At 43.9% G+C, this 25,039-nt stretch overlaps 1 protein-coding gene across 1 annotated transcript; it reads right to left on the bottom strand.

Moving 5' to 3' along the window:
• Window positions 1-1,590: 1,590 nt before the first annotated feature.
• On the bottom strand, window positions 1,591-15,496 carry SDR42E1 (short chain dehydrogenase/reductase family 42E, member 1). Its single transcript, XM_003272475.3, has 3 exons — window positions 15,419-15,496; window positions 4,726-4,819; window positions 1,591-4,161 (listed from the first exon to the last, which is right to left on the bottom strand). Exons 2-3 carry the CDS (start codon window positions 4,791-4,793, stop codon window positions 3,048-3,050), a joined length of 1,182 nt encoding a protein of 393 aa, XP_003272523.1. The 5' UTR covers window positions 4,794-4,819; window positions 15,419-15,496; the 3' UTR covers window positions 1,591-3,047.
• Window positions 15,497-25,039: the final 9,543 nt, after the last annotated feature.

Here is a 25,039-nt window from a genome sequence, read left to right on the forward strand (position 1 = left end):
GTTATTGGGGCAGAGAAGGCAGAATAACGTGAGATGAAGTTAGAGAGATAGGGAAGGGGCCAGTTCAGACAAGGCCTCTTGGTCATGTTAAAGATTCTCAACCTAAGGAAAGTTTTCAGCAGAGAAGTGACAAAAGATTTGCACCTTTATAGACTCTCTCGGCTAGGCATGTGGAGAACGGACTGAAGGAAGGCGGGTGTGGATAAGGGTGGAAGAGCAAATGGGCTACTATTGGAATCTATGGGAGAGCAGGTACACCTATACCTTGGGCAGTTTTAAGGCATGATTACAAGTAAAAATCAACTGGCTTAAACATGGGCTAGGTGTGTCAAGTTTAGGAGAGGCAGGGGTCAGGGATTATCCCAGATCTCTGGGATGGGAAATTCAGCAGGTAATGGAGATATTTACTAAGGAAGGGAGTCCTGTAAGAATTTGGGGTGGGAGAGGATTATGAATTCCACTTTGGCTACACTGGCTGACAGGTGCATGTGGGACATCCACGTGGAGTTGCAGAAGTACTGAGTCTGGAGCCCAGGAGTGGTCTGGAACTATACATCTAGTAGTACATATTTGGGTTAGGAGATGGAAATGGAGGCCATGGGCTTAGGTGAGCTCACCTAGGGAGAAAGTATGGTATTAGAACAGGGACAAGGACTGAGCACTGAGAAAATCTACCATTTCAAGCTGGGGTGGGAGACAGTAACAGAATTGGGGAGATATGGAAGCAGGAATGTGGTAGCCAGGTTCCACGTTGGCCTCCAATGACACCACCTCCTGGTATTCATGTCCTTGTGTAGTCTCCTCCTACACTGAATACGGCTAACCTGTGTAAACACACGAGACTGTGGAAACGACAGTACATGCCTGTGGCTGTTGAGTATAAAATCTTTTTAAGATCTCAGAAAGGCCTGATGTGGCACCCCAGAGAGCTGTTCAGACAGTAAGGCTTCTACGAAGCACAGCGTATTGTCCCTTGGCAGTCTGAGCAGAAGCTCACAGTGGAGGACTTCCCTCAGAGATCTGTGGGTGTGGCTTTTGTGAGTGAACTGCAGTAAGACTCAGGTGACACATTCAAAATAATGTTCCTAGTACCACTGCCAGCTTGAATGGAAAGGGATATAGTGCAAAATGTTAACACAGCCGTTGGGCCCCTAAAATCCTTCTGGCAGGAAGCAGGCAGAGAAAGCTATGTAGCTGGAAATGTGGGCAAACTTTCATGGAAAAGGAAGGATGACTCATATGGGGCCAAGAGCTTAGCCTCCAAGATCGCCTTTGACCATCTCCGTCTTCCGGTATAATACGGAAATATCTTTGTGTATTTCCTTCCCCTACTGAATAGGATTGACCTGTATAACCAATATACTGTGGAATGACACTGTGACATTTGAGGCCAAGTCATAAAGGACAATGCAGCTTCCACCCTGCTGTCTTGGATGACCTGCTCTGGGGATGAGGATATTCAAGCAGTTCTAGAACAATACATGGCAGGTGCTCATATGCGTTAACCCCAGGCTAATGCAAAAGCTTCTTTAGGACAGAAAAGCCTTCAAACACGTTTTCCTAAAAACGATCACTACCATCACCTCGTACTGATGCTGCAATTTATATTAAAAGTACTTTCACTACATCTTGCTTTATGCTTCCAGTGAACCCTATGAGGTGGGTGGGTTTATAGAAAGGGCAAATGCAGTCACTCACAGCTCCCAAGTGAGGAAGCTAAGTTCTAAAGGGCTTCTGTTCCTTGGTTAAGGCCACACACGATATTCATGGTGTCGGTACTCTGACATCAAGTTCAGAGCTTTTCTGAAAATATCCAGGCAGCATTCAACAGGGATTGCTCATCTATTTATATGTTACAGATACTCTCAAGAGTAACGCTAGCAGAACTTTCCACAGTAATGTGTCCCCCTTGTAATGTTCCCATCCTATCCTTTCTGTAGCTGGAGCCATGGACAGACATGGACTCTGTCTTCTTTCCACTTGGTTCCTATGCAGCAGTGTAACTGGATCATCTGTAACAGTTTGTGGGTGGCCAGACAGTGCTGCCATTGTTCAATACATTCCTCACTGGAAGCTGTCTTCAGAGAGCCAAACTTCTTCCCAGTAAGAAAACCCGTCTATGAGTTTAGAGCTCTGCTCTATTTTTAAACTAAAAATGGCATCAGCTTGATTGACTCCCTTAATCATCAGATTTTTAGTTCCTTCCTTTTGGCCTTCTTAGAGGCCTAAACTTTACAAATAGAGTATATCCAAATACACTTGTTGCAGGCTCTGAGGGCACATCCAAAGACATTGCAGAAAGTCCAGTAGCAATAGCCCTCTAAAGAGAACACTGAGGAAGAAAGCCCTCATAAGGAATGTACCAGGACAATTCTGATAAAAAGAATGGCTACGTGTGTTGAGGACCACCTTGTATGCTTGAATTTTAGCCTGAAAAGAATCCTATGAGGTAGAATAAAGGCCTCAACATCAAACATTACCATGTGTTCACACAAGCATAATGCCCTAATATCACAAAGGGCAAAAGTTAACACCTAAAACGTACCCTGTGAATAGCTAATACCTCTCCAGCAATAGCCACCATCCCCTCGAGGATTGCTCTGTTAGGGATCTGGGCCAATTTGGTGTTTTTCACACGCTTTCAAGCCTCATAGTGTTATGCCATTCCCACATCAGTCAGAGGTTTTAGGTAGATGCAGAGTGCATAAAATGGAAATAAGTATATCTTGCCTTCTAAGAAATTCAAAATGGGCATCTCCAACTCAACTAAGCCTACTTCCATGGCTCCAAACTGACTTCTATTGTACCCACCTAAAACAGAAGGACATAACAAATCAAATTTCAAACTAATCTCTGCTTCTTTTTTTCAATCCCATCTGGATTAGTGCAAGGAAATAATACACAAAGATTCAATCCAAGAACCTATACTTAAGTAGCAATTTGAAGAGCCAATGTTTGGCACCAGATATCACTGCACACATTTTAAAACTCATGTTTCTTGAGAACCATCTCAGCCAACTGTGATCACCTTATTTCTGGCCCCTCCTTCACAGCGACAGAATCACAGAAGGAGGCAGCCACATGAGAACTGCTATAATCAGGAGGAAGACCAATAGCCCATCCCAAACAAAACACTCCAAGTCACTACTTCCAGAACTTCTGCCATGACCATGGGCTTTAAACCATTCCACTGCTTCCTGGAGGTCAAATGGCTGGGCCTTATAACCTAGCTCTTTCTTGGCTTTCTCTAAGCTAAAATAATGTGTGACACCAGTTTTGTAAACTTCAGTGCGAGTGAGGAAGGGCTGGAAGTTGTAGAGTCGACCCAAAATGAAGTGAACCATCTCTGTTAGAAAAGCAAAGCAGTAGACCAAGGTCAATGGCAGGCGGGTAGATGGGAATGTGTAGCCCAGGCCCTCAACCAGAGGCCGGAAGAACTCAAAGTTGTTCACGGGTCTGCCATCTGAGATGAAGTAGGGCTGCCCAGAGGCAATATGGCCCTTGTCAGCTCTCAGGGCTTCTGAGGCCAGAATGTGAGCCTGCACCAAGTTATCCACGTGGACAAACTCAACCAGGCTCCTGGGGTCCCCGTAGACAAACTTGAACAGACCCTTCTCGATGTAGCTGACTATTCTGGGAAGATGTCTTTGTTCTCCAGGCCCATAGATGCCAGCTGGCCTCAGAGCGCAGGTTCTTAAGACACCATCACCTCTGTCCAGGGGTGTACCATTCGCCTCCAGCACCTTCTGCTCTGCAATTGACTTTGTCCGAGAGTAGTGATCAGGGTGGAGGTGAAGAGGCAGGTAGGGCAGAGATTCATCCCCATTTCTAATAACTTGACCTCCAAAGATGACATTGAAAGTGCTGGTGTAAACTAACCTGGGCACCCTTCTCCTCTGGCAAGCCTGGAGGATGTTGTCTGTGCCCCTGATGTTGACTTCTTCGATCAGGTTTCGATTGAGTTGCTCCCGCCCTGACATACCATAAGAGGCAATATGGAACACACAAGTGACGTCCGCATCCTGGAAGGCTTTGTCTACGTCAGACAGGTGGCGGATGTCTCCTCGTATAAACTTGATTCCTTCTGGAATGGTTTGAGCAGGGCTGCTGATGTCAAACAGAATCACATGGACTCCCTTTTGGTTCAGGGCACAGCCCAGGCTGAAATAAGAAACAGTAAACGTTGAATAAGTCACTCTTAAGCTGTGCCTAGGGGAAGTCTATAAAGTAATTTACCAATCAAGGTGGGGCTGATCCAAGTCTTCTTGGCTCATCCTGACCCCTCACTATGCATGTTCCTTGGTGCAAGGCTCACTTCTTCAAGTTTTCAAAAGTGAGAATCCTCTCATCTACTTAAATTACAAAGAGAGAGGCTTTATCTTCAAAGAATGGTAGCATTTTTCCCCCTTGGTTCTAGGGCCCACTATCTATTTTTTGGAATATTTGTGAATAATAACATAACTGTGAAAGAACAGCTATGATTTAAAATTGTTTTTGGTGATGTGAATAGTCACCCCTCCCAATTTAATGGCTTTATAAATAATTTTTCTTTAAGTGAAATATACCTGTAGTTCTCAGCTGCAATGTCTGAGCAGTGGGCAACACAGATCATTTCTGGTTTGACATTATACAAACAAGTAAAAGTCTGCTCTGTTGTCAGAGTTGAAAGATTCTGGCAACTACCAGTAAAATAATTCCATGTGTATATTTTATAGATACACTTACCGAAAACCAAAATAGCCACTTCCTCCTGTAATGAGGACAGTTTCCTTTTGAGGTCTTTGGGGATCCATATGTGGCAGTCAAAAGATAACTGGACCTGTAAGAAAGAAGTATGCATCACTGTTACTGATCTAAATGCAAATGTCATTCTCCCTAATTTTGACCTCACAAAAACAGAAAGTCAATACGCTATAGCAGAATGAAAAGGTAAGGCCCGGCTCTAGCCACAGCTGTGTCATTTAGCTACTTTCCCTTCAGTTCCTGGGCTTCAAATGTCTCCCGATGTAACACGGGGACAGTAATACCCGCTCTGCCCACCTAGAAAGGTTAATGTGGAGGTTAAATATGAGAATGTACTTGGCAGTGCTTTGAGAACTACAAAAAATGTTTCAAACATAAGGCATTATTGCTAATTCTTGAAAATGATTACAGCCTTTATGAAAATAATTGATTCAAATTTGGTAGGAAGAGGCATTCCGTGCCCCCCACCCCATGCATCAGAAAATTAGAGAGCACTCTAAAGGAAGCTCCCAACATCTTTTCTTTAAAATTTTGCACTGCAGCATGGTTTAATACTGCTTTATTAACCCTATACTTAAAAATATATATATATGGGGAAAAACTCCTTTATGTAGCAAACCATGCCCCACCTCCCCCACCGCAAATCTTGCAAGTACTTAAAGTACAAGCGCTCAGTGCCTTTGGGGGTCCCACTTCTCTCTCCCTCTTCTTCTGTGGCCCTCCCCGCATTTCTGTCAAGGCTCCAAGGCCCCCTTCTCCCAAAAACAAAACAAAATAAGCAAAAACTACGACACCCAATTCCTTCCACGTAAGAGGGAAAGAGGCCAGGCGCGGTGGCTCACGCCTGTAATCCCAGCACTTTGGGAGGCCAAGGCAGGCGGATCATGAGGTCAGGAGATCGAGACCATCCTGGCAAACACGGTGAAACCCGGTCTCTACTAAAAATAGAAAAAATCAGCTGGGCGTGGTGGCGGGCATCTGTAGTCCCAGCTACTCGGGAGGCTGAGGCAGGAGAATGGCGTGAACCTGGGAGGCAGAGCTGGCAGTGAGCCGAGATCGCGCCACTGCACTCCAGCCTGGGTGACAGAGCAAGACTCCATTTCAAAAAAAAAAAAAGAAAAGGAAGCACACAGGTCCTCAAAGGCACTGGGCGTGCGCGCGCGCACACACACACACACACGCGCGCGCGCGCTCAAGTTAACAGAGACGCTCACAGGTGTGGTGAGGCATGAAGACCGCAAGCAATCAAGAGCCCTACCATTTCTCTTTCCCAGCCAGGCACCCACGACTGCAGCCACCACACCATGTAAGTAGACTTCAACATGCAAGAATGTGGAGACAGGAGGGAAGCGGGAGCAGCAGAGGTTAGGGCTATGCAGGATGAAGAGCTTGTATGGCAGAGAGGCTATGAGTGTGAAGTCAGTGTACATGCACAAAGAAAGAAAAAATATGGCGGACAGGAATACACAGTGAAGACGTCTTGCCTCCACCCTTAAATGGTTACACATAACCATTTTGGCCAAGACACTTCTCTAGACTTCACTTTTCTCTTCCGTCTGGTTGTGTGTTGTGCTATGTTACAGGAATGCTAAAGTTTCTAAAAAGGCAGCATGGTACAGTGGAAATAATAACAACAAACACATACCTTGTGCTTACTACTAGGGCCAGGCAGCATGCTAAGTGCTTTATGTATATGTTAGCCATTTAATCCTTTTAATAATCTTACCAGGAAAGTACTATTAGATCCTGTTTTTCAGCTGAGAATTACCACAGAGATAGTAAATAAACTTGCCCAAGTTTACCTGGATTCACACCTGATCGCAGTTTGGTTCCAGGAGCCCGCACTTTTAACCACTAAACATAGTCTTAAATGTAAAGGAAATGGACTTTGGGGTCCACTTACCAGTTGTGTGATTTTGGACTGTGTGTTTACCATATGTGTTAAACACTCTGAACCTGCTGCTTCATCTAAAAGTGGAGCTGATAATAAGCCTGCATGAAGACTGCATGGGATAATGTGCAAAAAATGTCCAACAAAACACCTGACACCGTATGGGCACTCCACAGATGTCATTCCTTGAGCTGCCCTTTTTTCACACTCCAGAGTTTAGAGATTCAACTATTTTATCACACTTCCACATGACATGCCTACATCTCTCAAAACCACAGGGTTACAAAGAGTTTTCTAAGTTCTTCTGAATACCTGTGTGAGTGTATGAGACTGCCAATGAAGCGAATCAGATCACTCATGCAGAATCAGTCAGTGTGACAAGTGAAGACAAGGTTCAGCAAGTGACTGTCTCAGTGGCTTGAGGGTATGGAGAAGAGTAAGAAATACTAGGGAAACTGAGTAAAATGGGGCAGAGGATGGCTGATGAGTTCCCAAGGTTCCATTAAGCAACTGCCACGGTTGTGCTTTCAAGAAAATTCATGAAGAATGAACGTGCCAGCACTCCCTCAATGTACCTAACAGTGACCTTGTGATTCTATTGTTTTCTGAGTGCAGAACACTCCCATTTGGATTTAGAGTAGTCATAAAACCAAATGCAGTCAATTCTGTTCTTTAGTGTACTCATAACCCTTCATGATGAATGCTATTTCCCAACACAGTACACCTCAGTTACTGATATTTCAATACAGACTTCCCATGTTCACCTCCATGACCTGGTCACAATTTCCCACTCTTCTGCTACTGGCACTCTGTGCTCCAACTGTACGGACTTATCTTGAAGATGCTGAGCTCATTACTGGCTCCTGTTCTCACTTCAGTGTGACACACCATGCACTAGGTCCTTTTCTGGTAGCTTCTTTCTCAATATTTAGGTCTGCTGACAAGTCCTCAGAGAGGCTTCTCTGATCACCCTAGCTAACACAGCTGCCTGTAGCCTAAATGTTGCTTTGTTTTCTTCATGGAACATTTTGCTATCTATCTAAAACTATTTACTTTTTATTATTGATCTCCTTCCCACAGAATGTTAAGTTCTATGAGAACTGAGGTCTTCTGCCTTCTGGGGTGTCCCTACTAGAATGCAGAACATAGTAGATGCTCAATAAATATTTGTTGAATCTATGGACGATTCTGAACATCCTAAAATATATCCAATTCAGTAAAATTGTGATGGGCACAAATTACCCAGGGCTCTGCAATGTCTAAGAGCTGCTGTTCTGCAAGACATTAATAATGCCTTTTTTTTTTTTTTTTTTTTGAGACAGAGTCTCGCTCTGTCACCCAGGCTGGGGTGCAGTGGAGCAATCTCGGCTCACTGCAAGCTCAGCCCCCTGGGTTCACACTGTTCTCCTGCCTCAGTAACATATCTCCTAAAAAGTGCCGGGTTATGAAATGAAAGATACAAACCCAAACGAGACAGAGGTCCTGCTTTCCAGAGCTTACAAATAAGAAAGAGGCTTCTACCGATACCAAAAGGAAAAGGCAAAAAACATGAAAATAAGGTTACTGTTATAACGTTGGTATAAACAAAGTGCGGTGGGAAACCAAGGTGGGGGTGGGGAGACTGATTCTGACAGGGCACATCAGGAAGAGATCATGGGAGAGTGAGCTTTAGCGCTACAGGGCCCATGGGAGGATCTAGGTAGGCTGAAAGGAAGGTAATCACAGGTGGGGGTGCACCACGAATAAATGGATCAGATGCAGGGAAGGATGTGCTGGGCAGCTAACATGGTGAGTCCGCCATGGCTAGTGTGCAAACTGAAGCATGGAGCTGATGCTTGAGGGTGAAAAGACAGCCTGGGCTGAGCCTGGAGACAGGCTTCTGTCCCCTTCCATAAAGTTTGAATGCCATTCTTCTTTTTTTTTTTTTTGAGACAAGGTCTCACTCTGTTGCCCAGGCTAGAGTGCAGAGGTGTGACCACCGCTCACTGCAACCTTGATTTCCTGGCCTCAAGCGATCCTCCTACCTCAGCATCCTGAGTAGCTGGGACTACAGGCGTGTGCCATGATGCCTGGCTAATTGAATTCCATTCTGCAGACAACATAAGCCTTTGAAGGTTCACAGCAATGAACTGTTGGGGCCACCTTGGTACTTGTGAAAGAGAAGGCTTCCCCTGGAGGAGGAAATGGGCCAGGGTCCAGGTAAGGGAGATGTGGCTCTAGACTAGAGGGTTACCACTGAGGACAAAAGGCCAGTGTGCTCAGGTGAAATCAGGGTGAGGGCTGGTGAACAACTGCAGGAGGTGGCAGTGCGCTGCACCCAGATGATGTTTTGAGGAAGGTGATATCATTAATTGAAACAGTAGGTTTTGGAAATGTTCTTGTCTGGTTGAAAGTTTTGACAAACAGGATGCCAGATAACAATTTAAGATCTTCTTAATATCTCTGTAAGAATTCCACCATAAGGAATTCTGAAAATGGACAAGGCCTTCAAAACCCCAATTAAAAAATTCCAACGGAAATACCTATCTTTAATTAGTCTTTGGTTTTAAAATTACACATTCCAGTCCAGTCACAAGACCATAGGTCAATCATGGTTCATGTGCACATTAATCAAGGAAGGAACATACAACTTCGGATTATTAATGCTTCAGAAACCTGCCAGGCCTAGTGATGCTATTCCATTACCTTCCAACTGGTTTCAGAATGATCTGAGGCAAAAACTTGTATAACTGACCTGATCAGGGGGGTCAGAAGAGAAAGGTAAGGAAAAATTAATAACTTAACAAGATAAATAGCAAGGAAAAAGCTTATCCACCAGGCCAGTAAAGCCTTCACAGGATGGTAGCCATCTGCTGCACTGCTGGGAGCCGCCTCCTCCCTTCCTGATCCCCAACATTGATAAGCACAGAAAAATCTCAGCAAACGCATTTTGCAGACCCACCCCCACCCAAAATTCTCACGAATGCTAAGCGAGAAGGGAGAAAAGAGAATATACAGTTGTTCTTCAACCAGCTGCCCGATTTTCATCTACTCTGTGGCTTCTGTTTTATTGATTAGTTTCTATCTGATTCCTTCTAGGTGTGGGCACTCAGACCTGCCTTTATAATGGCAAGTGCTTGAAGGTCCTTCCAAAATGTGGCTTTGTTCAGTAATTGCTCTCCCCTGGTGGGGAGGGCTACATCTGACCTGGGCAGTCATTTTAGTGGATACAGGTTAAAGTTAAGCACACGATCAAGGAAAAAAAAAAAAAAACTTAATTACAAACAGGAAAAAAAAATTAAATTTAAAATACACCTGACCTCTTGAGAATACTAAGGTAAAGCGAGGGTAATAATGTTGACATCTCAAGGGAAGTTATGAGAAAAAACTAATAAAAGATGATTGGGAGTACTTTACATTTTAAAAGACCTAATTAAATGCTAAAGATCAGAAATAAGAACCTTTGATTATGCACACAGTTCCTTCATCCCTATGAGTTCAAGATGACTGTGCTACTTGCCCTCTGGTATTATAATGCAACATAGAAATATGAGTGTCATTAGCATTTCACCAATAGAAAGTATGGAACAGCGAGAATTTAAGACTGTTCCCATAAAAATAAAAAATTGTATTTACTTTAAGAGACATAAAAAATATCTCCAAGTAGTATAACCCCATGATTACGTGCTTTAAATCACTGTACAAGTGCTGACCAGAGGTAAAAGATAACTGTAATCTTATTATATTGAGATCTGGCAAATACATTGATGCTAGGGGGCTTACGAAATGGTGCTATTCAAATTCCATGCAAGATCTGAAAATTATCTACTTGTGTTTAATGTAAGGAAGTCAAAACAATAAAAATAAATATGCAGTTAGAGGGATAAGGAGAAGAATTCTGATACAGATAAAAGAGATGTGACATATAAAATTCAAAAGGGGCTGGGTGCAGTGGCTCATGCCTGTAATTCCAGCACTGTGGAAGGCTGAGGTGGGTGGATCACTCGAGGTCGGGAGTTTGAGACCAGCTGGGCCAACATGGTGAAAACCTGTCTCTACTAAAAACAGAAAAAATTAGCCAGGTATGGTGACACACACCTGTAATCTCAGCTACTCAGAAGGCTGAGGCAGGAGAATTGCTTGAACCTGCGGGATGGACGTTGCAGTGAGCGGAGATTGCAGCACTACAGTCTAGTCTAGGCGACAGAGTGAGATTCTGTCTCAAAAAAAAAACAAACAAAAAACCAAAAGGCCAAATACATCTGGGAAGAAAATTACCTAAGCGCATAGAGTTAAGTAAAAACCAGTATACTCGTAATAGATATGGGCATTTCTGCAGGGTTTTGAATATAACTAGGTAGCAGGATAGCTGTCTGTAATTCAGGGTCATCACCTGAGGTGTTTCGAATCGTGTTCCGCTACCTAAACTTCTGCCTAGATATTTGTGGCACAAGGGCCTTGCAATTCCTCACAATGCTGATGACAAAAGAAATGAAATAATTTTGTAATTGGTATTTCCCATCTGTTCCCCAAGCTACAGTTTAAATGCCATGTGAGCACAGACTGGCACTATCTGTAGGGACAAGGAATATCTAGCAGATTGTAGACCCAGTAAATATAAATGGGGTGAACATTTTGCAGGCTCTTCAAATGCCTCTTTCTGTCCTATCTGCAAGGAGTACTACACTTGTACTTTCTTCTTCACTAGGTCAGCAGTTTGCCACGTCTATAAACTGAAGTAATATCAAGTAACTGAATTTATATCAAGAAATTGAAGTAATATCAACTACCATTTATTAAGCACTTCTCTGTGCCAGGCATTGTGCAATACTCTGTGAATTATTTCACAACCCTCTCAGATGAGTACTAATTTGTTAATTCCATTTTACAGATGAGGAAACTGAAGCTCAGAGACACAAAGTGCCTAACTCCAAGTCCTACAGCTAGCAAATGGTAGAGCAGGGAGCTGTACCAATAACCCAGGTGCATCTGACTCTACAGTTCATCTTAACGCAGCAGCACTTGAGGTTGTGCAGAGCCCCTATCTGAAGTGCTGGGTACTGACCTGAGTCTTGTGAGGCCTTTCACTGTTAACACATTCTGCAACCTCACTGTGATTCCTGCAGTTCCCAGAGAAAATGAATGGAGGTGGCCCATCTTCTCCCATGTGGCACAGGTAGCAGTGATGAAGGGTTAAGACTCCCAGTTTGGAAATCTGGGCATTAGACTTGGCTCTTCCACCAATTCCCTGTGTGACCCTAGGCAATTCATTGAACCTCTGTTTCCTCCTCCCTAAAATAAAAACAGCAACAACCATGGCTACACTTATTATTTATTATGGGTTACGTAGTGATATGGTTTGGCCGTGTCTCCACCCAAGTCTCCTGTTGAATTGTAGCTCCTGTAAGTCCCACGTGTCCTTGGAGGGACCTGGTAGGAGGTAATCGAATCATGGGGGTGGGTCTTTCCTGTGCTATTCTCATGACAGTAAGTCCCACAAGATCTGATGGTTTTATAAATGAAAATTCCCCAACACAAATTCTCTTGCCAGCCACCATGTAAGATGTGACTTTGCTCTTCCTTTGCCTTCTGCCATGATTATGAGGCCTCCCCAGCAATGTGGAACTGTCAGTCCATTAAACCACTTTCCATTATAAATTACCCAGTCTTGGGAATGTCTTTATTAGCAGCATGAGAATGGACTAACACAGTAAATTGGTACTGGGTAGTGGGGTGCTACTGTAAAGATATCTGAAAATGTGGAAGTGACTTTGGAACTGGTTTACAGGCAAAGGCTGCAACAGTTTGGAGGACTCAGAAGAAGACAGGAAGATGTGGGAAAGTTTGGAACTTCCTAGAGACTTGTTGAATGGCTTTGACCAAAGTGCTGACAGTGATATAGACAATAGAGTCCAGGCTGAGGTGGTCTCAGAGATGAAGAACTTGTTGGGAACTGGAGCAAAAGTGACTTGTTATGTTTTAGCAAAGAGACTTACGGCATTTTGTCCTTGCCCTAGACATCTGTGTAACTCAGAACTTCAGAGAGATGATTTAGGGTATATGGGGTAAGAAATTTCTAAGCTGCAAAGCATTCAAGAGGAAGCAGAGTGTAAGTTTGAAAAATTTGCAGCCTAATGATACAATAGAAAAGAAAAACCCATTTTCAGGGGAGAAATTCATGCTGGCTGCAGAAATTTGCATAAGTAACAAGGAGCCAAATGCTAATCATCAAGACAATGGGGAAAATGTCTCCAGGGCATGTCAGAGACCTTCTTGGCAGCCCCTCCTATCACAGGCCCAGAAGTCTAGGAGGCAAAAATGGTTTCCTGGGCTGGGTCCAGGGCCCCCCTGGTCTATGCAGCCTAGGGACTTGGTGCTCTGCGTCCCAGCTGCTCCAGCTGTGGCTAAAATGGGCCAAGGTACAGCTCAAACTGTGGCTTCAGAGGGTGCAAGCCCCAAGCCTTGGCAACTTCCATGCGGTGTTAAGCCTGTGGGTACACAGAAGTCAAGAACTGAGGTTTGGAAACCTCTGCCTAGATTTCAGAGGATGTATGGAAACTCCTGGATGTCCAGGCAGAAGTTGGCTGCAGGGGTGGAGCCTTCATGGAGAACCATTGCTACAGCAGCATGGAAGGCAAATGTGGGGTTGGAACCACCACACAGAGTCCCCAATGGGACACTGCCTAGTGGAGCTGTGAGAAGAGAGCTACCATTCTTCAGACCCCAGAATGGTAGATCCACCAACAGCATGTACCATGCACCTACAAAAGCAGCAGACACTAAACGCCAGCCCTGGAAGCAGCCAAAAGTGGGGCTGTACCCTGCGAAACCACAGGGGTGGAGCTGCCCAAGACTATGGGAACCCACCTCTTGTGTCAGTGTGACCTGGATATGGGACATGGAGTCAAAGGAGGTCATTTTGGAGCTTCAAGATTTGACTACCCCGCTGGATTTTAGACTTGCATGGGGCCTGTAGCTCCTTCGTTTTGGCCAATTTCTCCCTTTTGGAATGAGTGTATTTACCCAATACCTGTACCCCCATTGTATCTAGGAAGTAACTAACTTGCTCTTGATTTTACAGGCTCATAGGTGGAAGGGGCTTGCCTTGTCTTAAATGAGACTTTGGAGTCTGGACATTTGAGTTAATGCTAAAATGAATTAAGACTTTGTGGGACTGTTGGGAAGGCATGATTGGTTTTGAAATGTGAGGGCATGAGATTTGGGAGGGGCCAGGGGCGGAATGATATGGTTTGGCTGTGTCTCCACCCAAATCTCATCTTGAATTGTAGATCCCATAATTACCACATGTCCTGGGAGGGACCCAGTGGGAGGTAATTGAATTGCAGAGGTGGGTTTTTCCCATGCTGTTCTCTTGATAGTGAATAAGTCTCACAAGATCTGATGGTTTTATAAAGGGGAGTTCCCCTACACAAGCTCTCTTGCCTGCCACCATATAAGACGTAGGACGTGACTTTGCTCCTCTTTTGCCTTCTGCCATGATTATGAGGCTTCCCCAGCCATGTGGAACTGTGAGTCCATTAAACCTCTTTCCTTTATAAAATACCCATTCTTGGTTATGTTTTTATTAGCAGCATGAGAATGGATTAATACAGGCAGTTTAAAGGTTTAGCATTTAAGCCTCAGGACAATCTTCTGAGGTTGTTACTAGTATTATCATCACCTTTCAGAAATGAGGAAAATAGATCAGAGGTTAGGAACCTTGCCCACAAATTATGCAGGTCATAAGGGACTGGGCAGGGTTCGGCACTTGAAGCCGGGTCTGTATGACTCTTAACCACCACGTGTAATGCCGCACACTAAGGCTGGGACAATACAGATTCACTTAGGTGGTTATCTTATCACTGTGAACGGAAAATAAATCTTGGGGCCCCAAGATCACTAAGCTAAATGGGAAAGTCAAGCTGAGAACTGCTTAGGGCAAACCTGTCTCCCATTCTATTCATATATCTCTGCTCACTGAAATAAAGGCATATCTGATTGCTTCCTTTGGAGAGGCTAATCAAACTCAAAATAATGCAACCATTTGTTTCTTACCTACCTATGAGTTGGAAGCCCCCTACCCGTTTCCAGTTGTCCCGCCTTTCCAGACCGAAAAAAATGTTCATCTTACATCTGTTCTTGTCTCATGTCTCCCTAAAATGTAGAAAACGAAACTGGGCTCTAACCACCTTAAGTATATGTCGTCAGGACTGCCTGAGGCTGTGTCATGGGTACATGTTTTCAACCTTGGCAAAAAAAACTTTCTAAATGAACTGAGACCCGTCTCAGATTTTCAGGGCTCACTCCACCTCCACAATTTCTGTCACATCTGGTTCATCTGGTACTATGACTAGCCTATAAGGTTTTGTTTAAACCTACTTACCTTTTCCCAACAAATACATGCAGTTTAAATGGGAACCAGTCACTGCCACTTTAAGTGGGAAACGAGAACCAAGTCACAAAGAGGAGGTAATCGTTCTCCCAAATGCGCAGAAAATCAGAGATAGGAATCAAGTATAGCCAGACACCTGTGGAAAGTTCGGAGCTTGGGGCCCCGATGTCCTTAAAAACAAAAAATGCGGAGAGCCAGTGTTTGAGGCCTTGGCGACATTCTAGAAAGCCAAGCTGCGCCGGGTCCCCTGGGATCAGGAAGACACCTGAAAGGGGATGCTCCTTCCCGCCACCCTGCTCATTCACCACCGTCCTCCACCCCCGGGACCGCCACCTGTCGCGTTCCAGGCCGAGGCGGCCCAAGGTCTCCGCGGAAGGGCGGCGGCCCCCCAACCCCAGCCCAGGCCCACTCACAGCTGCAAGAACAAGGGCGTGGCAGACGGCTACAGCAGGGCGAGAGGCCCAGGTCTCCTGGCTACCTACCGCCACAGCCCGGGCGCCAGAGCCGTCGGACCTGCCTCCTGGAGCCACTTCCGGGCCTCTCTAGGAAGCCTGGAGGTCTCGGCGTCTCTATGACGCGCAGGTGTCTCATTCACCTTCACCGGCGTTGGGGTTGCAGGAGGTTCGCTTCATAAATTTCTCCACGTTCCCTGGCTGTGCGTTCCGCCGTGGCGGGAACACTTTTAGGGCCACGTCTTCCCCCACGTCCCTTGTCTGTGCGTTCCGCCGTGGTGGGAATACTGTTAGGGCCACGTCAACAGCTCTTCCCACCTGCAGTGTCTGCTTTTAGACTTTCACCTCCATCTTTGTTTATCCCCAAGGCCAAGCCCAGTGCCTGATAAATAGGCACTCAGGTCAGCATTGCTTGGGTGGATGGATGATGGAAAAGGCCCTATAGGGAGACAGAATATTCACTCTCCATGTATCTCTTAAAGTCTCTATTATCTCTGAGTTTCCACATCTATGTGTGCCCATAGGTTTTCCTGTGTCCCTAATTTTCCTTATTTCTCTTTGTTCTGGTTGCCAAGCAGGCAGTGATGCCAAGACTAATCTTTGTTGCTGAAGGAACCAAGGAATGCAGAAAGGAAAGTTGGCATCCTCACTCAGAGGTCTCCTTTTGAGTCCCATCTTTTGTCTCCTCATCATGAGTGTGGTTCTGTGGATAGTTGCAGACTGTACACGTGTATGGACATGCGTCCTGGAATGGACCCCGGCTGGGGAGGATTTCATTTTAGTGTCTTGGAGGATGGAAGTTTTGACTTCATGTGCTGCTCTTGCTGATAGATCTGGTACCAAAGGCAGACTCAGAGAGGTTCATATCAGTTGCATGATTTACTGCTCAGTTTTCACTAAGCATACACAGTCACAAGGACAAACTCAAGTTCTAGGATATAAAAATTAATGAAGGCCAGGTGAAGAAAGCAAGAAATGCCAGTCCCTGGCACTGGCCTCTCTGATAGCATGCTCTGGCTTTCCTGCCTGTCTTGTCCTCACCTGTTACGCAGACATAAGTCATAGGAGACTTCCTGTGCTAAGCAGTCTTAAAGAACAGCGTTGCAGTGGCTGCTTAGGATACATAAAAATTAGAAGAGAAGAGGAAGAGTATTCAGGGGGCTGAGAGACCAGCCATATGCTCTTGAGACCAGCAGCTAAGGAAGAAAAGACCCACCAAGGACGCAGTAAAGAAAATAGATTTCCTTTGGGGGATTACAGGATCCTCTGAGGGATACCCAGATTTAGAGTGTGTGGATAAACATGAGAAATGGTGAATTTAAATGTTAATATTCTTGCGCCACCAAGGACTCTTTTAAAATATAATCAGGCATGTTTTAAAGGAAAATTACAAACTCTATAATTGCTTCCTTAGCTTCCATCATAATTTAGTGAGTTGATTTTATAAAGGTCGGACCAAGAGATCTAAGATAGAAACGACTGGAGAAAGAAATTAACTTCAACGTGAGTTTGTATATCAGTGTTTGTTTAGTATTGTCTTTCCCTAATAATATATCCAGGCAGTGGATGCGTCTCAGAAAGATCAGTTTGCTGTCACAATTCCTCACAGGTGTGCAGTATTTTATTTCTCACTCTGATCACAGTCCAATTCAGTCTGCAGGGAAGGGGAAGGGTGCTGTGCTCCACATAATCAGTCAGGGACCCAGGCTTCCCCCATTTGTTATGCCATCATGCTCAACTCTTGGCTACCAAGGTCATACAGAAGAGGAAGTAAGAGCTTGGCTTTCCCCAACACTTTCACTTAAAGCCTCCTGCATCGCCTTGAAATTCTTCAATCTCTTCACAGCGCTTAGCTCATCTGAAATTATCTTGCATATTACTATAATGAAAGCTCTGTAAGTGCAGAGACCTGCTTGATTGATTGGTATATCTCCACTACCTACTATAGTGTCTGGCATAGAGACAGAATTTTTTTTTTATTGGTGAATGAATCAGCAAATGAATATATGTCACATTTCTAGTTGTCCCTGTTCAAAATCCCAGGCTTGCAAACGAGACCTTCTTTTCGCCCAGCTTGGATCAGAAATCACCTCTACCATTGTCAGCTGTGGCAAAAGGGCACAAGAACTGCTATAAACTGGAGTCATTTCTAAAGAATGGAAATTATTGCGAGCTTGGCAGGCACCTGAGAACTGTGCTATCCAAAAGTGTGGATCACTAACATCAACATCACCTGAGAGCTTATTAGAACTGTTGGGTCTTGGATCCCATTCTAGGCTTAATAAATACATATCTGTATTTAGCAAAATTCCTAGGTAATTCCTATGTATAGTAAAGGCTGATAAGCACTGCCCTAAAAGTGCTATGACTTAGTAGTAGTACCACTACAACTCTCTAAGGTGGGTAAGAGAGTCCTTGTAATAGTTTCACACTGCATCTGGAAACCAGGTGAGTTTAAGTGACTTACCCAAGGTCACAGAACTAGTAAACGACAGAGCTGTGATTAAAAGCAAAGGCTTCTGGCCGGGCACGGTGGCTCACGCCTGTAATCCCAGCACTTTGGGAGGCTGAGGCGGGCAGATCACAAGGTCAGGAGATCAAGACCATCCTGGCTAACACAGTGAAACCCTGTCTCTACTAAACATACAAAAAATTAGCTGGGTGAGGTGGTGGGCACCTGTAGTCCCACCTACTTGGGAGGCTGAGGCAGGAGAATGGCGTGAACCCAGGAGGCGGAGCTTACAGTGAGCCAAGATCACGCCACTGCACTCCAGCCTGGGTGACAGAGTGAGACACTGTCTCAAAAAAAAAAAAAAAAAAAAGCAAAGGCTTTTGACTCCCATATCCTCCACATTCCATCTGTTTCACCATGCATCTCTCTCCTAGATAAACCTATTTTCTTTCACTAATAAAAAAAAAATATAAAGGGAAATAAGCAGAAAAAAATTGAGCTATATTTAAACAGTGGTTAATGGTTTCAATAATTGATTTTAGAAAAGAAAACAAGCATTTATCACAGGCAGCACATTTCATAAAATGGTTTTCCCCATTATGTATTAAAGAACTCTCCAAGTAACATAATGTTTATATTTCATTTATTCAGCAATTAAGCAACTTAATATTCTTTTAGAAGCATTTATAGCACTTATTAAGAATTATCAAGCATAGAATTTGGGTCAGTGGTTTTTCTCTTTTCCCATTAAAAACTTTTGAAATAACTCATTATTGTTACCCTTGCCTCTCTCAGTACTGATTAAACTAAGTGTTTAAATAGTGCTGACTAAACCTACATGTTATTGTGAGTGTCCTGGCAAGGGCTCTGTGTTCAGTGCTGAAGCATTTGGGGCTCTCCTAGAAAGACACAAAGGACCGTTTGAGACAGTAAAGCTTATATTTGCCACTTTCATGTCTCAGTGTTTTCAGGAATTGAGGAGTCAGGATACCAACTATGTTCATCAGGTCTCTTTGGGTTGAAAATCATAGAAATCCATCCCAATATAGATAAATCAAAAGTAGGGATGCTTGGCTCCTGTAACTGGAAGCTCAAAAGGTGGATCTAGTTGTCAAGTCTCAGACATCATAGAGTCCTGTCTCCGTATCTCTCGGCTCTGGATAGAGAAAGGTTAGTATAGAATATGTCAGATGTGGTTTTCCTCAAAGAAGGGATTTTTGGCACATGCCAAATAACATCTCACTATGCCAATGCCAATTAACAAAATCAGTTTGTGCTTTGTGGAACATCGCCCGTTGTTACTCAAAGTGTCTTTCCCTTCTTCCATAATAATAGTGTTTTAGTGGCATATGACCATCCAGAATAAAAGCTCCACTTACCAGCTTCCCTTGCAGTTACATGTGCCTGTGTGGCTAAGTTTTTGCTAATATAATCTGAGTGGAAGTGATACATGCCATTTCTGGATAAAATGCTTGAAAGAAAGTTCATTTCCCTCTTTTCTCCCCTCCTGTGGACTGACAGTGAGATATGACTCAGCTCCAGCCGTGTAGGTGAAGACAGTACCCTTAGGAGATATTGGAGGAACAAGATAGAAGGAACCTGGGTCTTCGAATGACCTTGTGGAGTACAACTATCTCACTAGGCTCACCATTCTAGATTACCTATACTGTTATTTATGATACTATACATTTTTAATAAAAATTTTTATTGAGATCATTGTAGATTCACATGCCATTATAAGAAATAACACAGAGAGCTCCTGCATACTCTTTACTCAGTTTCCCCCAATGATAACATTTTGCAAAACTGTAGCATAAAATCACATCCAAGATATTGACATGGATGCAGTTGATAGATCTTACCTAGTTTTCCCATTTTACTTGTACTCACACTTGCATGTGTATGTGTCTGTGTTTAGTTCTTTACTATTTTATTACATGTGTTGGTTTCTGTATTAAGCCACTATGTTTTGAGGGTTTTTTTTTTAATAGTAATCTAGCCTTTATCCTAATACAAGATAGTAGAACAACATGTGCCAGGAAAGAAGGATGTATTCAAAGATGGAAGACTCTGAAGATGTATTCTTCTCACTGATCTGTAAAGAATAACGTTATTAAGTGATAGTCAGCATGTATTGGGCACCGGCTTTGTATCAAGCATCATGTTAAGTGCTGGGACAATGCAGTGGGAGTTAAGACAGACCTAGGTACTACAACTGCAGTGGTTATATTTATCATCCACTCTGTTGCCTATACCCTATTGGTCTTCAGCAACCTGAATATAAAAGATTCTTATTCCACAATGCCTGGATCCTCCAAGAGACATCTACTCCCAACCTGCTTCTTTTGAATCCCCTTCAAAAAATGATGCACAAACCCATTAATCCTTCCTTCTTGGCTCTGGGACCTCCCCTTATGAGGGATTGATGAGTCTCAGAATAGTCTCTGCAAGGAAATCTGGTGCGATGCAACTGTGAGAAATAACCACCAGGTCTTAGTTTCAGTTCTGCCAGAAACAGACCTCTAGAGAAGGATTCAAGGACAAGTAGTTTATTTTGGAGGTGATCCGAGAAACTACCAGTAGAGGGGTGGAGATGTGAGATAGGGAAGGGAAGGAAATCAGTTATCACTCAGGACAACCAAGCTTAATCCTGCTGGGGGCTTAATCGTTCCATAAAATGAATCCTTCTGGAGAAACTCTGAAATGCAGTAAACACCTTTCTCAGTGTTATTCTACCTGCTGGCTGAGGTTCTTCACTATTTATTCACTAACACTCATTGGTTATTGGTTGAAAGTATGCGTGGGGTGGATTTCTTCCCCATCACTTCCAGTTTCTCCATAACAAAGCAATGCAAAATCACGCAGGTTCTAACATTTGGAGGTCCAGTAGGCATGCACAGATAAGTGTAGGGGAAAGGAAGTGGGGCACCACTGGAATAACTAATGTCATAACTACTGTCTTAATTATAGCATAGTAATTCACTTGAAGTAATGAATGATTTCCCTTTTCTAATCTTTAGATTTAGAGGAAATAAAGTAAGGAGACTAGAAACATAGCCTTTAGAGCCAGAGTGATGGAAATTTGGATCCTGGCTCTGAACGTTGGAGTACTGAGCTGATGAAATGAGACAGTGCCTGTATTCCCCATGACACTTATTGGGCAATGTTAGTTGCTCTTGTTATATAGCTCACATTCAGGATTACATGTGCAAAACTTGTACAGGAATGTTCACAGCAACATTATTCATAATAGCCCCAAAGTGGAAACAACCCAAATATCCATCAACTGTTGAATGGATAAATAAAATGTGACATGTTCATGCAATAGAATATGATTCAGCCAGAAAAAGCAATGAAATCCTGATGCATGCTACAACATAGAAGAACTATGAAAACATTCCACTCATGTTTTCCTTAGCCAGTTGCAGAAACAACTTATAAAAAGCCACATATTGTATGATTTTACTTTCAGGCAATGTCCAGAATAGGCTAACCTACAGAGAGAGAAAGCTGATTGGTGGTTGCTGAAAACTAGGGGGTTTGGGGTGAAATGGGGAGTGACTGCTAATGGGTTACTTTTTAAAGTGAAATGTAATGATGGTTGCACAAGTCTGGAAAAGCCACGGATTTGTTCCCTTTTTTTTTTTTTTTCTTTAAAGATGGAGTCTCACTCTTGTTGCCCAGGCTGCAGTGCAGTAGCGCCATCTCAGCTCACTGCAACCTATGCTTCCCAGGCTCAAGTGATTCTCTTGCCTCAGACTCCCAAGTAGCTGGGATTACAGGCGCCTACCACTACACCTGGCTAATTTTTGTATTTTTAGTAGAGACAAGGTTTCACCATATTGGCCAGGCTGGTCTTGACCTCCCAACCTCAAGTGATCCACCCGACTCGGCCTCCCAAAGTGCTGGAATTACAGGTGTGAGCCACTGCACCTGGCCTGATTTGTACCCTTTAAATTGGTAAATTGTATGATGTGTGAATTACATATTAATAAGGCTATCCCAAAAGAGATTATACTTATGATAACATCAATCTCATTCTAATTTCAGTGCTGTTTGAATGGGAGAGGATGGCCTATCCCCTTGGACATGTCCATGGATGTGTGTCATAGGGGGCAACATCAATGTGACTAAAAGTTGAGGAGCCACTGCTTTAGAAAAATAAGCGTAAGTCTCTTGTTTCACTATCTCACTATGACAGCTTTGCCCCTGGGACCCTCTTCTTGCGTTCGTTTCTCTCAGGGCATTGCAAAAAAGTACAAACCGGGAGGGAATATGAGGTTTGAATAATAAGTGGTTTTCAGTTAGCCGCACTGAAATTTGAGAGTCGACTTGTATTAATTTTCACTATCAAATTTCTTCATTTTGTCTCTCCCCTGTCTGCCAGGGTAGTTTTATGCCAAAATTATTTTAGTCATTCTAATTATGCATGCATCAATATTTAGTGGGTGTTTATCTAACCCACAGCACACCCAAATGTTTTTGCTTCCCCAGAGACCATGGGAGTGCAATATAATATTAATAGGCGGTGCGTGGTATGGAGATGAGGTTCCCTTTATTTCTCGTCCTTGTTTGTAAGGAATGCTCAGGTGGTGTTTCTTGGAAAGCAACGTGTATGCTATTCGGATGCATCTACAAAACTAAAAGCAGTACTGTGGATGCTATGGGTTCATTATCCGACACTAAATGCAATTCTAGCACAGATGTTTCATTAGGGATTCAGTTATGTAAGACAAATTAAAATTTACCATTTCTTTAGAATTTCCTTTTTGCAAAAAAACCCTGTCTGTCATGTGTTTGAATTTTTCTGTCACTGACAGTATTTCTTCTCCCCTTTCCTGTACACTCTTTCCCCTTTAGTTATTTTATTTTGTTTTTGAGATAGAGTCTCACTGTGTCACCCAGGCTGGAATGCAGAGGTGCGATCTCAGCTCACTGCAGCCTCCACCTCCCAGGTTCAAGCAATTCTCATTCCTCAGCTTCCTGAATAGCTGGGACTACAGGCACATGCCACCACACCTGGTTAATTTTTTATATTTTTAGTAGAGACGGGGTTCCACCACGTTGGCCAGTCTGGTCTCAAACTCCTGACCTCAAATGATCTGCCCTCCTTGGCCTCTCCAGGTGCTGGGATTCTTTCTGCTTTAACTAACACTCTCCCACTTACTCTCAGCTGGCCGTCTCCTCCTCTCACTCCTACTTAATTGTCCTCTCCCTACTTCTCTATTTTCTTTTTATTGACCTCTTCGTATATTCTTCCTAGCTCCCAACAGGGTAAAACCCAAGATTCAGGCTTCAGCCTTTCTTTTAACATCTACATCATTTCCCTTCAATTCTCTTGGTTTCAACTCTGAATCTTGGGTTGACAACTCTGCAATATATATGAACTTGACACTGGAAAGTATTTAATGGAGATGGCTTAATTTATCTTGCCCTAATGTCCAAAAAGTAAATTCCTTATCTCTGGGAATACTTGGCAATGGTGGTACTATTTTGACATGCCCTCTCTTTCCCTTCATGCTCAGGTGGGTTTAATTTCCCCTTGCAAAATCTCTTGGACCCGCTCCCTCTTTCCATTCCTTCTGCCCCTTCCCTTTTCCTGATGGCCTTCTAACTAGACTGACACCCCAGAGGGTCAGCATGTTAATCTGGATGGTCTGCGAGGTTTGAGAATCTCTCAGGGAATCATCCTGAGGACAGACCTCAGTGCTGCCTTCTCACTCCCTCTATCCTTTCCCAGGGTCCAGAGCCACCTCTTACCTGCCCTACTCCCCAAAGGCCCGTGGGATGAGATGATGCTAAGAGCAAGCCTTGGGTAAGAGAGCAGGACAAGAAATGGGGCAATGCAGGGGAGGGCATGGGGACCAAGCACAGCATGGACCACAGGGCCTTGGTGATGTGGAAGGAGAGAGGGAGAGACAAAATACCAGCAGAAAGGTTTCCTGCCTATCACTGTGGAATGGTTGATGACAACCAGGATGCTGCAGCCAGGCGAGATACAGGGGAGGAATGAGCTGAGGAGGGGAGGGAAGTTATTCCAGAATAGCTACTGTGGATGCTAAGGCTTGGTGCATGGCACCCGACAGAGACTCGTTAAATATTCTTTTGATGCCATACAAATGTTGGGCAGTTTATTGTATAATTGTGATTACAGACTGTGCCTCTCCCTGCCACAATAAAGGTAAAAGGGATTTGCACTGCTCTTATTCTTGGTGTGAGGGAGGTGGCCACATAAACTACGGCAGATAAGTGGAGTTTACAGGCTGTAGCAGGCTATTTAGGGCAAGAACTTTAAACCCTTTATGGCACACCAAGGACTCTGGACCCTGAAAGTGTGTGCCAAGTAGAAATAATTGCTGATGAAGTTAGAATTATTAATATTTTATATTATCACAGATAAATGTAACTTCTGATTAATATGAGAAAACCCAAGTAACCCCACTGAATGGATATAAAGATCAACTCCAACTAAGAAACGTGATGGCTTAGCTGACACGGGTTAATGCAAGGCTTGATATAGGAGACAGTGAAAATGGGAGTATTGGCTAATGAATTAATTCACCCGTTCCTGCATTCAAGAAGCATTTATGGAGTGCCGTTTACATGCCAGGCAGTGTTCTAGCCACTATAGGCAGAGATAATGGTGAATAAAACATTCTGTGCTTTCAAAAAGTTCAGAGGCGGCCAGGCGCGGTGGCTCACGCCTGTAATCCCAGCACTTTGGGAGGCCAAGGCTGGTGGATCATGAGGTCAGGAGATCAAGGAGATCGAGACAATCCTGGCTAACACGGTGAATCCCCGTCTCTACTAAAAAATAGAAAAAATAAGCTGGGGGTGCTGGCTTGCACCTGTAGTCCCAGCTACTCGGGAGGCTGAGGCAGAAGAATGGCGTGAACCCGGGAGGCAGAGCTTGCAGTGAGGCGAGATCACACCACTGCACTCCAGCCTGGGCAACAGGGCGAGACTCCCTCTCAAAAAAAAAAAAAAAAGTTCAGAGGCTATTGTGGCTCAGTCAAGTAAGGGAGCAATTGCATGAAAACAGAATTTCTCAAAATATGTTCTTCATACCACTTGCAACAGATCACCTGGGATGTGGGCTAAATGCGCAGCTTCCTGGACTCCACTCCCCA

This window comes from Nomascus leucogenys, chromosome 2 (assembly GCF_006542625.1).
Source record: "Nomascus leucogenys isolate Asia chromosome 2, Asia_NLE_v1, whole genome shotgun sequence".
Taxonomy (NCBI): domain Eukaryota; kingdom Metazoa; phylum Chordata; class Mammalia; order Primates; family Hylobatidae; genus Nomascus; species Nomascus leucogenys.